The sequence below is a fragment of the Phodopus roborovskii genome, unplaced genomic scaffold (genome assembly GCF_943737965.1).
Source record: "Phodopus roborovskii unplaced genomic scaffold, PHOROB, whole genome shotgun sequence".
NCBI classification, from domain to species: Eukaryota; Metazoa; Chordata; class Mammalia; order Rodentia; family Cricetidae; genus Phodopus; species Phodopus roborovskii.
In genome coordinates, this window is record NW_026125295.1 from 11,733,855 (window position 1) to 11,746,627 (window position 12,773).

Sequence of the window (12,773 nt, forward strand, 5' to 3'; positions counted from 1 at the left end):
TCTAAACCCAAGTCTTTATGTTTGAACAGCCACATCCCAGCTCCACTCTGCTATTACTATTATTCTTTTGTATCTGTATGGGTTGGTGTGTAATTGGAGTTTCCTCTATCCTGCCCTATCTTGCAGCTACTTCTAAATAATCACTCAGAGTTTTAACATCAATTATAAACTGCTTGGCTTATAGTTCAGGCTTATTACTAACTAGCTCTTACATTTAAACCAACTCATTTCTATTTATCTATGTATTGCCATGTGGCAATGGCTTTTTACCTTATGCTGGCATCTTGTTTCTTGGGCAGCTGGCTTGCATCTCTTTTGACTCTACCCTTCTTTCTCTCTGTATTCAGTTTGGCTTTCCCACCACCTAGCTATACTGCCTTGTTATAGGCCAAAGCAGTTTTTATTATCAACCAATGAGAGCAACATATATTCACAGTATACAGAAGGGTTTGATATATTTATTTTATACTTTAGATCATAATCCAAATACTGTCTTGGATTATATTTCTATGAGAAAATGCTATGACCAAAAAGAAAGTTGGGGAGTATCTCAGTTAGGGTGTCTATTGCTGTGAAAAGACACCATGACTACAGCAACTCTTATAAAAGAAAACATTTAACTGAGGTGGCAGCTTACAGTTTTAGAGGTTTAGTCAGTTATCATCATGATGGGGAGGGGGGCATGGCAGCGTGAACAAAGACATGGTACTGGAGAATTTGACATCTTAATCCAAAGGCAACAGGAAGTGAACTGAGACACTGGGTATGACTTGAGCACATATGAGACCTCAAAGCCACACCCACTCCAACAAGGCCACACCTTCTAATAGTGCCACTCCCTTTGGGGACCATTTTCTTTCAAACCACCTCAGGGAGGAAAGAGTGTATTTGGCTTACACTTTCACATCACTGTTCATCATTAAAGGAAGTTCAGACAGAAACTCATGCAGGGCAGGAACCTGGAGGCAGGAGCTGATGCAGAGGCCATGGAGGGATGCTGCTTACTGGCTTGCTTCTCATGACTTGCTCAGCCTACTTTCTTATAGAATCTAGGACACTGCTCAGGAATGGCACCATTCACAATGGGCTGGGCCCTCCCCCATTGATCACTGATTAAGAAAAAGCCTTACAGCTGGATCTCATGGAGGTTTCCTCCTTTCAGATAACTCTAGCTTGTGTCACGTTGACATAGACTAGGCAGCACAAACACTATCCTGTTGTTTTATTACACAAATCATTCCAGCTTCATTTAATAAAACCCTTTCAAGTTGGCCTCTGGTCCCTCTGTGCTCTTACACTTTAGTTTCTTGAGCACTTTTCTGTTTTATTGTTGTTGAAGGCAGGGTCTTATTATGTAGCCAAGTCTGGCCTCAAACTTTCAGCCAACTTCTAGTCTCTGCTTCCTGGGTGCTGGGATTACATATGTGCACACTATACCCAAATCTTCTTTTCTTCCAGGAACTTCCCCCCCACCAGGCTCTGCTCCCCCTGACCCAGCCCTAGAATCAGCAATTTCTCAAAGGCATCTTCACTCCTTTTGTCAGGAAACAGTGTTTAGAAACAAAGAGGCAATGCTGTGTGTTTGTTGCTTCTGGGGTGCTGTTATTTCTAGGACCTATCAACAAACAGAGGGAAAGGGTATGTGTGTGTGTGTGTATATATGTATACACACACACACATATATACAGATACATGTACTAAATTATAGATATCTGCAAGTCAGCGAGTCTACTCAGTAAAGGCACTTGCTGCCAAATCTGATGACCTGAGTTACATTCCCAGGCCCCAGACTGAAAGAAAAAAAAAAAAAACTCTTTAATGTTACTTTCTGAGTCATAACACAATAATAAATAAATAATATTTTATTTATGGATATGTAGGAGCTGGAGAGAAGGCTCAGAGGTTAAAAGCACTGGCTGTGCTTCCAGAGGACCTGAGTTCAATTCCCAGCAACCACTTTTTGGCTCACAGCCATCTGTAATGAGATCTAGTACCCTCTTCTGGCATTCAGGCATACATGCAGGCAGAAATTTGTATACATAATACATATTTTTTAATTATAAATATGTATATTCACCCTGTGTATATAAATCAATATTTTGACTAACAGTAAGCCACATGTTCTCATGAGTTTATTTATAATAGACTGGAAATTTCTTTTTTCTTGATGATACTGTACTTGTATCCATAAATCCATCACCATATATAATATATATGTGTGTATATATATATATATATACATATATGTATAAAGAGAGAGAGAGAGCGTGTGTGTGTGTGTGTGTGTGTGTGTGTGTGTGTGTGTGTGTGTGTTTGGTTTTTCAAGGCAGGGTTTCTTTGTGGAGCCTTGGCTGTCCTAGAAATAGCTCTGTAGACCAGGGTGGACTCAAACTCACAGAGATCCTCCTGCCTCTGCCTCCCAAATGCTGGGATTAAAGGTGTGTGCCACCAGCACCTGGTAGCTTCCTTATATTTTTTTAAAGAAATTGGACAACAAAGATTGATAAGAAAAAACAGATTTGCACCAGGTGGTGATGGCACAGGCCTTTAATCCCAGCATCAGGAGGCAGAGACAGGCAGATCTCTCTGAGTTTCAGGCCAGCCTGGTCTACAGAGTGAGTTCCAGGACAGGCTCCAAAGCTACTGAGAAACCCTGTCTCTAAAACACAAAAATAAAACAAAACAACAAAGCAAAAACAGGTTTGCATATAGTTTGGTCAAACTAGGAAGAGAAAACCTCCTAATTTCTCTCTACCTCTCCTAAACCAGTGTTTACATTCTACAAAAAAGATGAACCAAGAGCTAAGGACTGTGTGTGTTAATTTAGTGTATGTTAATGATATGCTAATTTAGCATAATAAGCTGTCCTAGAGAACAACCTCCCTCTGAGCACTTTGCTGGTGCCAGGCCTGTGACTGGGATTCCTGGGGAGGCTTTTGTTCTGTGGGACCTATTGTATTAGTATTCCTACTTCAACAGCCTGTTAGCCAGAGGGAGGGACACACACATCTGTTTAGAATCTCTCTTCTCCTGGTAATGTGCACATGCCCCAGTGTGCAAGCTCCCACCCACCCTCCTGTAAACAACCCTAATGAATGACACTGGGGTACACATGGGGGGGGCGGCGTAGAAAGTAGAACCAAGGTTCCTGGAGAACAGTGGGCTCAGCAGAGGGTAAGCAACTAAAGACATCGAGGCAATGACTGCCCATCTATGAATGTATCATATGAATGTATCATAATAAAATGAGTTATCGTGTATAAGGAGCATGTGCTAATAAAAGCATTTTTAAGGATTTCTTTTTATCCTATGTGTACAAGCGTTCGCCTCAATGTGTATCTGTGCACCACATACATTCCTGGTGTCCTTGGAGGTCAGATCTCCTGGAACTGAAGTTATTGGTGGTTGTGAGCCTCCAGGGAACAGCTTGTTGAGCTTTCTCGGTAGAGGGCGCTAAAGAAACGCCGCAAGAGGAAATGAGGCCCCTCCCCGCTTGAAGCCTCATTTCCTGCTAAGAGATTGACAGGGAATGGCAACGAAAACCAGTTCTACAGTGTAGTCTCTGTCCTCTTGTTGGGGGTGGGGGTTGGAGATCAACTGGCTTCGAGCTCTGGGGCTCTGGTCCCCTTAGCTCCCTGTGGTCCCCATTCATCTCCCTCGTCACTGTCTCTCTCTGTGAAGCTGGGCTCATGGACTCCCGGCACTCCCAAAGGTTAACTTAGAACAAATAAATCTTTGGCAGGTGCCCATGCTGAGCCATCTGCGATGTGTATGTGCAGATTCCTTTACAATATGAAATGCAATTGTGCCCTTATAAAATAGAATATGAGTCTGTATCTGTTGCTCCTGTCCCCTGTCACAACTAGACTACAAACCGAAAGGTTTAAGACCAGAACGATTTATTCTCACAGTTCTGGAAGGCAGAAGTCCAAAGGCAAGCTGTCGGCCGGCAGTCCTTCCATTCCTCCAGAGGCCCCAGGGAGGAACTTCTCTTGCCTGGCTGGTCAGGTTCCAAGCGTTCCTTTCCTCGCGGCGATTCAAAGCTAGTCTCTGCTTCTGCCTCTGAATGGCCCTCTCCTAAGCATGGCACCATTGACCACAAAGAGAGAACTTCTGTTTTTTATAAGCTAGAATAAGCAAGCAGATCACAGGTAAACACAACATAGCCAAAGAAGTTGGGGGAAAAAAAAAAGTTGAAAGGGGGGGGGAGAGAAAAAGAAACTGAACCACCTCCCCAAATGTGGTTAATTTATAACTGAGTAAATAACATTGAGAAACTAAATGAGGGCAGGATGGACAGGGCCATCGTGATCTGAGTCTGGTCATGAGGTTGTTGTGATTTGGAGCAGAGACAGTGGAGAGAAGCCCGGGAAAGCTTGGTTTCCAAACGTCATAGAAAGCCCCTCCCCTTGCTTCCTTCCTTTCTTCCACGCTGGGCCTGCAGCCTGGGAAACATCAATGTCCAATTGGGTGGCAGGAAGACCCACCCTCTCTGTAGATTGAGTCTTGTGGTGTAAACATTCTCGGCTACCACCACAGTGCTGCCTGCTCTAACACTGCCCACCTCGTGGAGGAAGGCAATGGATTCCTGTTGGTCTCGGGCCAGCAGACTCCCACCCACCTAGAGACACACCACCTAATCTCCCCGGGCCATATCAACTTTGATCTTCGGTAAGTGGAGAATAGGACCGGAGACCTCTGCTCAGGCTATGGGTGGTAGGCAGGGGCAGCCGGGTATCTGCAGCTCACCATCCTCCTGAGGAACTAGGTCTAAATGAGGACTTCACAGGGTGTGGGCATCCCAGGGAGGACCCTTTTGCCCCAAGCAGGGCTCCAGCAGCTCAGTAGATGAAAACTTTTGAATGTTAGAACCAGGAAATGCAAGTATGGTTTCTGCCTCCAGGGGCTCTGTGCCAGAGGCAGCTCACACCTGATTTGGAGTCTAACTAGTATATTGAGACACAGACTTCCAAGTTCCCCAAGCTGTCCTCTGAACTTGGGAAGAGAATCAACTGACCTTTGTCCCTGGGACAGAAGGATCTGAACCACAGTCCCAATTCAAGTTTGGGGGACTGCCAGCCTGAACCCCCACTCCCTGAAGAGGACAACCTTACCTCCTGACACAGGTCTGTTTGAGCTCAGGAGACTCTGCCCCACCCAGAAGACCCTGAGACACTCAGGAGACTGTCCCAGCCCAGGAGACCCTACCCCAGCCCAGGAGACCCTGCCCCAGCCCAGGAGACCCTGCCCCAGCCCAGGAGACCCTGCCCCAGCCCAGGAGTCCCTGCCCCAGTCCAGGAGACCCTGCCCCAGCCCAGGAGTCCCTGCCCCAGCCCAGGAGACCCTGCCCCAGCCCAGGAGTCCCTGCCCTCACTCAGGAGACCCTGCCCCCACTCAGGAGCCCCTGCCCCAGCCCAGGAGTCCCTGCCCTCACTCAGGAGACCCTGCCCCAGCCCAGGAGCCCCTGCCCCAGCCCAGGAGTCCCTGCCCCAGCCCAGGAGTCCCTGCCCCAGCCCAGGAGTCCCTGCCCCAGCCCAGGAGTCCCTGCCCCAGCCCAGGAGTCCCTGCCCCAGCCCAGGAGTCCCTGCCCCAGCCCAGGAGACCCTGCCCCAGCCCAGGAGACCCTGCCCCAGCCCAGGAGTCCCTGCCCCAGCCCAGGAGTCCCTGCCCCAGCCCAGGAGTCCCTGCCCCAGCCCAGGAGACCCTGCCCTCACTCAGGAGCCCCTGCCCCACTCAGGAGCCCCTGCCCCCACTCAGGAGCCCCTGCCCCAGCCCAGGAGTCCCTGCCCTCACTCAGGAGTCCCTGCCCTCACTCAGGAGCCCCTGCCCCCACTCAGGAGCCCCTGCCCCCACTCAGGAGACCCTGCCCTCACTCAGGAGACCCTGCCCCCACTCAGGAGACCCTGCCCCCACTCAGGAGACCCTGCCCTCACTCAGGAGACCCTGCCCCAGCCTAAGCACAGCGCTGCAGCCATGATGGAGGAAGATGTAGAAGTATGGCAACAGGTGTTCCAGGAGCTGATTCAGGAGGTAAAGCCATGGCACAAATGGACCCTCGTGCCAGACAAGGACCTTCTTCCTGATGTTCTGAAGCCAGGATGGACTCAATACCAGCAAAAGACCTTTGCCAGGTGAGGGAGCAACGATGGTCCATGTGCCAGAAGGTCCTTGCTTGTTTCTCCTCTGTCCAGGTTTGCACGCTGAAGAATACAGGAAGGAATTCCAGTTTGATTAGAGATTGGGGATCCCTGCCCCATTACTATGAACTTAAAACACTGACAGGACTAGTAAGAAGTCCTGCTGGGAATTTGGACAGTGAGAAAGGGGAGGATGGAGGTCCATTTACCCTAGGGCTCTGCATTTTCCCCCTGCCTCGACTCTCTCTTTCTGGAGCTCTTGGAAAGAGACAGGTTTACATTGAGGAGACTCCTCAGACGGACACAGGTTTGCGGTCCAAATCAGCTCACAGCAAAGCAACTGTATCCCTGTCTACTATGAGCCAATAGATTCTTTCTATCGGCCACCCAACATTTTACCCTCTCTTTCCAGAGAAAGTGGGTGCTCCAAGGCCTATGGGTGGAGGTAGGAGGGCACAGTGGGTAGACTCCTGATGTCTGTCACGCCTGCTGTCCTCTGTGAGAGGACTAGATCTTTCCCAGGCAGGAGCTGACTTGGGAAACTCCAGAGCAAAGCCTTAGTCTGTTTATTTGAGAGCCCAGGATTCTGTTCTGGCGCACAGTGGAACCATAGTACCAAAACCAAGCCACATCTGTGGGCAGCAGCTCAGGACAGCTCAGGCCCTTGTGCAGAACTGAGGGAGAGTTCCCAGACAGTGTCTCCTCACCTTAGTTCATTTCCACATTTGCCCCAAGAGGACAGGCTAAGATGAAGCAGAAAAGAGGGGTCTGGGACTGTAGCTCAGCGGTACATTTACTCAGCATGCACGAGCCTCCTCATTCTGCCAAGCCTCCTCCAACCCCTACCCTCAGACTGCAGATGCCCATGTCCCAAGGAAAGTTGGGATCAACCTGATATGGACAAAATCAAAACCAAAAAAGAAAAAAAGAAAAAATCAACAACAAAACAAAAACAATACAAAACAGGATTTAACTGAACAAACATTTCCCAGGATTACCTAGGCAGAGAGGGCTGGAGTCTCGGAAAAGGAGATCTTACTGCTGTGCAAGTCCCATGGCCAACAGGTTCCATGGCCCCAAGCTGACTGAATCAAGAGGGAGTTAGTTCATGGATCATTTGATGAGGGATAGATGTCTCCCCTGTTGTAGGCAGCACAGGTTTTCTGTGTTCTTTCTTCACTGTCCCTAACAGGTATCTGTGCAAATCTCAGGGAAACTGCTCTCTGCTGAGACGGGGTGTTGTTGGAGACAAGCACTCATAAACCGTGTAAAAGTCTCTGGTATGTGTAAGACAATGAATGTATTGGAAGAGGGAGCCACAAAAGAAGAGCTAGCAGGGGGCTCTGATCTCTGGGGATCCTACAAACCACAGCGCCTGAGTAACAAAAACAGGCTGCATGTCTCTGAGGCAGGAGATTGCAGCTCTCTCCTGACCCACTTGATCATTTCAGCACAGGGTCCCTGGGGGGCTGTTGCGTGTATAGCCTTGAACACATTTACAACCATGTTTGAAGAAGCAATGGCTTAAGATTCAGGTACCAGAGCTCCAGTCCTGGCTCTTGAGTTGGGTGGAGTGTGATGAGGTCTCATGTGGTTCCTTGCCTCTGTAAAGTACACACTGGACTTAGAACACGGTAAGCATTTGACAGCGGTTACAGGGCACGTTGGTGACATGGTGGAGATGAGGAAGAGAGGCTCCGTTCCTTTCTCTCCCTGCTAGTGAGAAAGTCCTCCCTCTGGTACCTGCCCGCAGCCTGGCTGAAACCCTGGTCCTCTCCGCAGGTTCTGCTGTTCCTCCTGCTCTCGAAGTTGGGCCTCTGGCTGCGTCCTGATGGTCTTCCACATGTTCTGGTGTGAGAAGATGGGCAAGGGACAGGTGAAGATGAGGGCCTTTGCTCAGAGATGCAACAAGTGCCCTAAGGCTCCATTTATGGCTCCGGAGTTCACGTGGGACAACATCTCAAGGATCTTGAACAATCTGCTCTTCAGAATTCTGAAGAAGTGCTACAGAGAAGGTTTTGAGCAAATGGGTGAGATCCCTTTGCTTGCAGACACCAGTCTCGAAGGACCACACGACAGCAACAACTGTGAGGCATGTCTGCAAGGCTTTTGTACTCAGAGGGGCTTAGGCCTAGCCTCAAAACCACTAGCAGGCCCGTTGTCTCCCACCTTCTCTAAGTCAACTAAGGAGCCTAAGGTCACTGCGACTTGCAGCAACGTTCCCTGCTCACAGCCCTCCTCTATAGTGGGAAAGCCCCAAGCATCAAACGTGGACCCCAAAATCAATAACCCTACCAAAGCCGACCGCAAGGTTAGCCACACCTCAAGCCCATCAACTATGATATTGACAACCCAACAGTTGTCACTAGTAAGCTCACTTACCTCTAGATGTGTCATTCAAATGCCTTCTCCCATCAAGAGCAGCAGAACAGCGGACGTGGGAAACAAGAAGGCGAGGTCCAAGACCCAAAAGGCATTGTCCCCGTCCTCCTCATTTGTCCCACCTACTTACTCATATGCCCCACCCACTTCCTCCTCATATGCCCCACCCACTTTCTCCTCATGTGCCCCACCCACTTCCTCCTCATATGCCCCACCCACTTTCTCCTCATTTGTCCCACCCATTTCCTCCTCATGTGCCCCACCCACTTCCTCCTCATATGCCCCACCCACTTTCTCCTCATGTGCCCCACCCACTTCCTCCTCATATGCCCCACCCACTTCCTCCTCATGTGCCCCACCCACTTTCTCCTCATGTGCCCCACCCACTTCCTCCTCATATGCCCCACCCACTTCCTCCTCATGTGCCCCACCCACTTCCTCCTCATGTGCCCCACCCACTCCCTCATTTGTTGTGTCCCCACGCGCTGCAGCTACTCCCTCACGCGTTGTGCGCAGTTCTTGGAGTCCACCAACACACTCTACTTACCAGGTAGAGAGAAGCAGCCATACCCAGCCACCAAGTGAATCTTCCTGCTGCAAAGCTTGCTGTGAGGGTTGCGGGGAGTGCTTCTGCCAGTGCTGGGAGTGCTTCTGCCAGTGCTGGGAGTGCTTCTGCCAGTGCTTTGGCCAAAGCTGCCTGGCCTGCTGCAAGGGCTTCGGTTATTGCATGTCGTATAGACTGTGCCAACGTTTGGTCTTCCTAATCTTCATCGCTGGTGTTGTGATACTTTACATAAAATATGGTATGTGAGCCTTGAAAAAAGAATGCTGAGTGGAAAACAAAATTACAACATCCCCAAAAAATCATACATTGTGTAACCCCTTTATGTGAAATGTCAATAAAGTCAGTAGAGTCCACAGGTGGCTACCAGGACTGGAGAAAGGGGAAAATATAAAACCACTGTTTAATCAATGTGGATTTTGTGGAGAATGGGTGATGAAAATGTTTGGGAATTTGATGGAGATAATAGTGGTCTCTTAACACCGTCAGTGCAGTAAAAGCCACTGAATTTTTCATCTGAAGATAGTTCATTTTCTTCTCTATACTTTTTCCCTCATGGGGGCAAGTTGGGGTAGGTTTGAGATCTCATTATGTAGTCAAAGTTGGTCTGGAACTTACTAGATAATCTAGGCTAGCCTCGTGTTCATATCAATCCTCCTGCCTCAGCCTCTCAAGTGCTTGAATCTCAGATATGAGCCATGATGCTCAGCAGACAGTTAATTTTTTTATGACTCCCACCTGAATATATTTAAATATATATATGATTTTGACCTATCATAAAGAACTGGAATCTGAAGAGCTGAGGACTCAGATCCATTTGGAAGTCTTGAACCGGTGATCTCAGCAACTTTTACTCATACCCTCTGTCAGTCTGGGAGGGTGGGAGACGGAAGCAGTAACTGAACATCTGGGTTCTCAAACAATCACCATGGAGGTGCATGCAGCTGCTCTGCGATGGGGAAAAGATCCTGGGGAGAGGGATGCGTTTACAAGTCCATTTGGGGACTTAGGGAGATGCCTCAACAGGAAATGCTGCTCAGGTACAAAGTCCAGCACCAGTGAAAAGCAGGGTGTGGAGTCGTGTAGTCCCTCCAGCACTGGGGCCCTGAGACAGACTGCTTATAGGGAGTCACTGGCCAGCCAGTGTACCAAAAGAGAAATGTACAAGCTCAGAGAGAGATTGCCTCAATAGTAACAATAGGAGTAAACACCACAGTGGTGAAGTCAAGACCCCACCCCAACCTCTGGGCTCCTCACAAATCAGCACAGGCACCCATGTACCCATGTGTGCTCACGCATGCATACACATACACACACACACACACACACACACACACACACACACACACACACACACACGGGACAAGGTTTTTTACACAAAAGGCTGGCTTTTATTGAAATAAAACTTACATAAATTATGAACAGTCTATTTGTGCAAAATTCTACACTTCTGCCTTTACACATACAGCTTTCACATCTTGGCATAAAACATGTACTTGAGTATGAAATAAAATTCTGAGGTCATCCAAATGGGACAACTCTTCAATTTGAAAGGCATGAAATTTAAAGCGAGTCCCCATTTTTTTTTTTTTTTTTTTTTTTGACTCTTCATCTTTTAGCCTACTTCCCCTTGTTTTGCTTTTAGTTGAAGTAACCCTCTACTGAGACAACCATCTCCATGTGACTGCAGGGCGCTACCTGTTTTATGTCTATTATGGATAAAAATGTTTGCCCTTAATCCAAACTTGACACAGGCAAAATACCAAGGTACCAATTTTAATCTTCTTTCCATTTTCTCTGTGTGTAGGGCGTGTGTGTGTGTGTGTGTGTGTGTGTGTGTGTGTGTGTGTGTGTATGGAGAGTCCTGAGTCCAGCCACTTTCCTGAGTTTGAATCATCTTCTATCATCTTTTCTGCTTTATTCACTGAGCTAGGGTTTCCTATTCAAAACAAGAAAGAGCTCCTGTGGGTTTGGCTAGCTAGCCAATTTTCTCCAAATACACCCTGTTTCTATTTCTTAGGACTGGAATTGCAGGTGGGCCACTGTGCCCACTTAACATTTCCATGGGTTCCTCTGGTGCTTACATTTTGGTAGCAATACCTTTAACTGCTGAGCCATTTCCGAGGCCTAGTAACCCTTTTGTTTTAGGGTTTTTGTCTTGTTTCGTTTTGTTTTAATTAAGTGTGTGTATGTAGTGACATTTTAAAATTATATCATTCTGGGAGCAAATCAGTTTTTCAGGTAAGAAAAAGTAAACCCTTCCCCTCCCCCCCCCCCTTTTAAATCCCAGATAACCTCTTCCCTAACCAATCAAACAGGTTAGGCCTTGCTGTACAGTATGGTAGCCACAAGTGGCTATTTAAGTAAACTGCATTTGAAAATTAGTTTTCGAGGGTCTTTAGACATCCAGTGTTCCATGCCTGGATGTCACAGCATCTGACAACACAAATTCAGAATGTTTCTCCACTGCAAAGGATGTAGCAGCGGCGCTGGACTAACCAGGGGGAGTCCACTCATACAAACACATCTCACAACATACATGTGCATTTTCTCTCCTGTCTTCAAGACAACCAGCCACTTTCCTGTCTGTTTTAGTATAAGACACTAGTATAAAAATAGAAGCTTTATACAATTCTTCCAGTGCTGTAATGTGATGCAAGAGCAGAGAGTCCGAAAGAGAGCCTGCCTTTGCCAAGGCAAACTAACATCCCAGGGCTCCTTCACGCCCCACCCAGGGCTGCTCTCCAGTAAGCAGAGCCCTCCTGCTTCCCACATGGAAGTCTTTCTAGGTGGCCATCAGTGTGCACCTCTCAGTCCCCAGGCCACCTACAGGGATGAGCCCTGAGGGTATTGCCTCTGTTCTTTGTTCTGATGTCCCAGGACCATCAGATGCCCAGTCAGGACAGGACGGCTCCCCATACACACCATTGAGACCTTCCCAAGCCCACACCACCTGAGCATCACGTGCCCAATGCACTACATGTACCAACACTTCTTTCCACCCTCCAGACCCAAATCATACCTTTAGTCTCTCCTGAGAGTGTAAATACAATTTAAAATGTACTTGCCAGGCCTGGAGAGATGGCTCAGTGGTTAAGAGCACTGGCTGCTCTTCCAGAGGACCAGGGATCCATTCCCAGCACCCACGTGGTGGCTCACATCTGTCTGTAACTCCAGTTCCAGGGGATCTGACACCTTCACTCACATAGACATACAGGCAGTCAAAACATCAATGAACATAAAACTAAAAACAAATTTAAAAAAAAAAAAAAGGACTTACCAGAATGAATTTAAAATGTGGAGATAGCAACTTGTTTATACTCAAGGAAGACTGTTCTCAATAAAAATAAATAGTATACTGGAACATTTTCAAGGTGGTAAATCCTATTCCATTTACAACCCTCTAGTCCTTGGTTCCTGAAAATACTGCATCCAATTTCAAAACTCATTCTATATGCTGTGTTTTTTAAAGAACATATTTCCTAAAATATGAAGTAAGCATTATTTAGAACAGGTATGTGCAAATTAGTCTATTAATATTATCAGTGCATAAACAAATCCATCAGTCGCCCCATGTTTGAAATTTGAAAATTATTTTTCTTAACAGTGATGATGGTAGTTTCTAGACTTTGTCCTTCAGCACAAGCCACAGTTCCTGTAAGATGTAATCCATATACAAAGAGACAGTAAGA

The 12,773-nt window shown here is 47.4% G+C and overlaps 1 protein-coding gene across 1 annotated transcript; it reads left to right on the forward strand.

Moving 5' to 3' along the window:
- The first annotated feature begins 5,933 nt into the window (after window positions 1–5,933).
- Rtp3 (receptor transporter protein 3) lies at window positions 5,934–12,771 on the forward strand. Its single transcript, XM_051173379.1, has 3 exons — window positions 5,934–6,131; window positions 7,920–8,167; window positions 12,689–12,771. The coding sequence occupies exons 1-3, from the start codon at window positions 5,974–5,976 to the stop codon at window positions 12,769–12,771; spliced, it is 489 nt and encodes a 162-aa protein (XP_051029336.1). The 5' UTR covers window positions 5,934–5,973.
- Window positions 12,772–12,773: the final 2 nt, after the last annotated feature.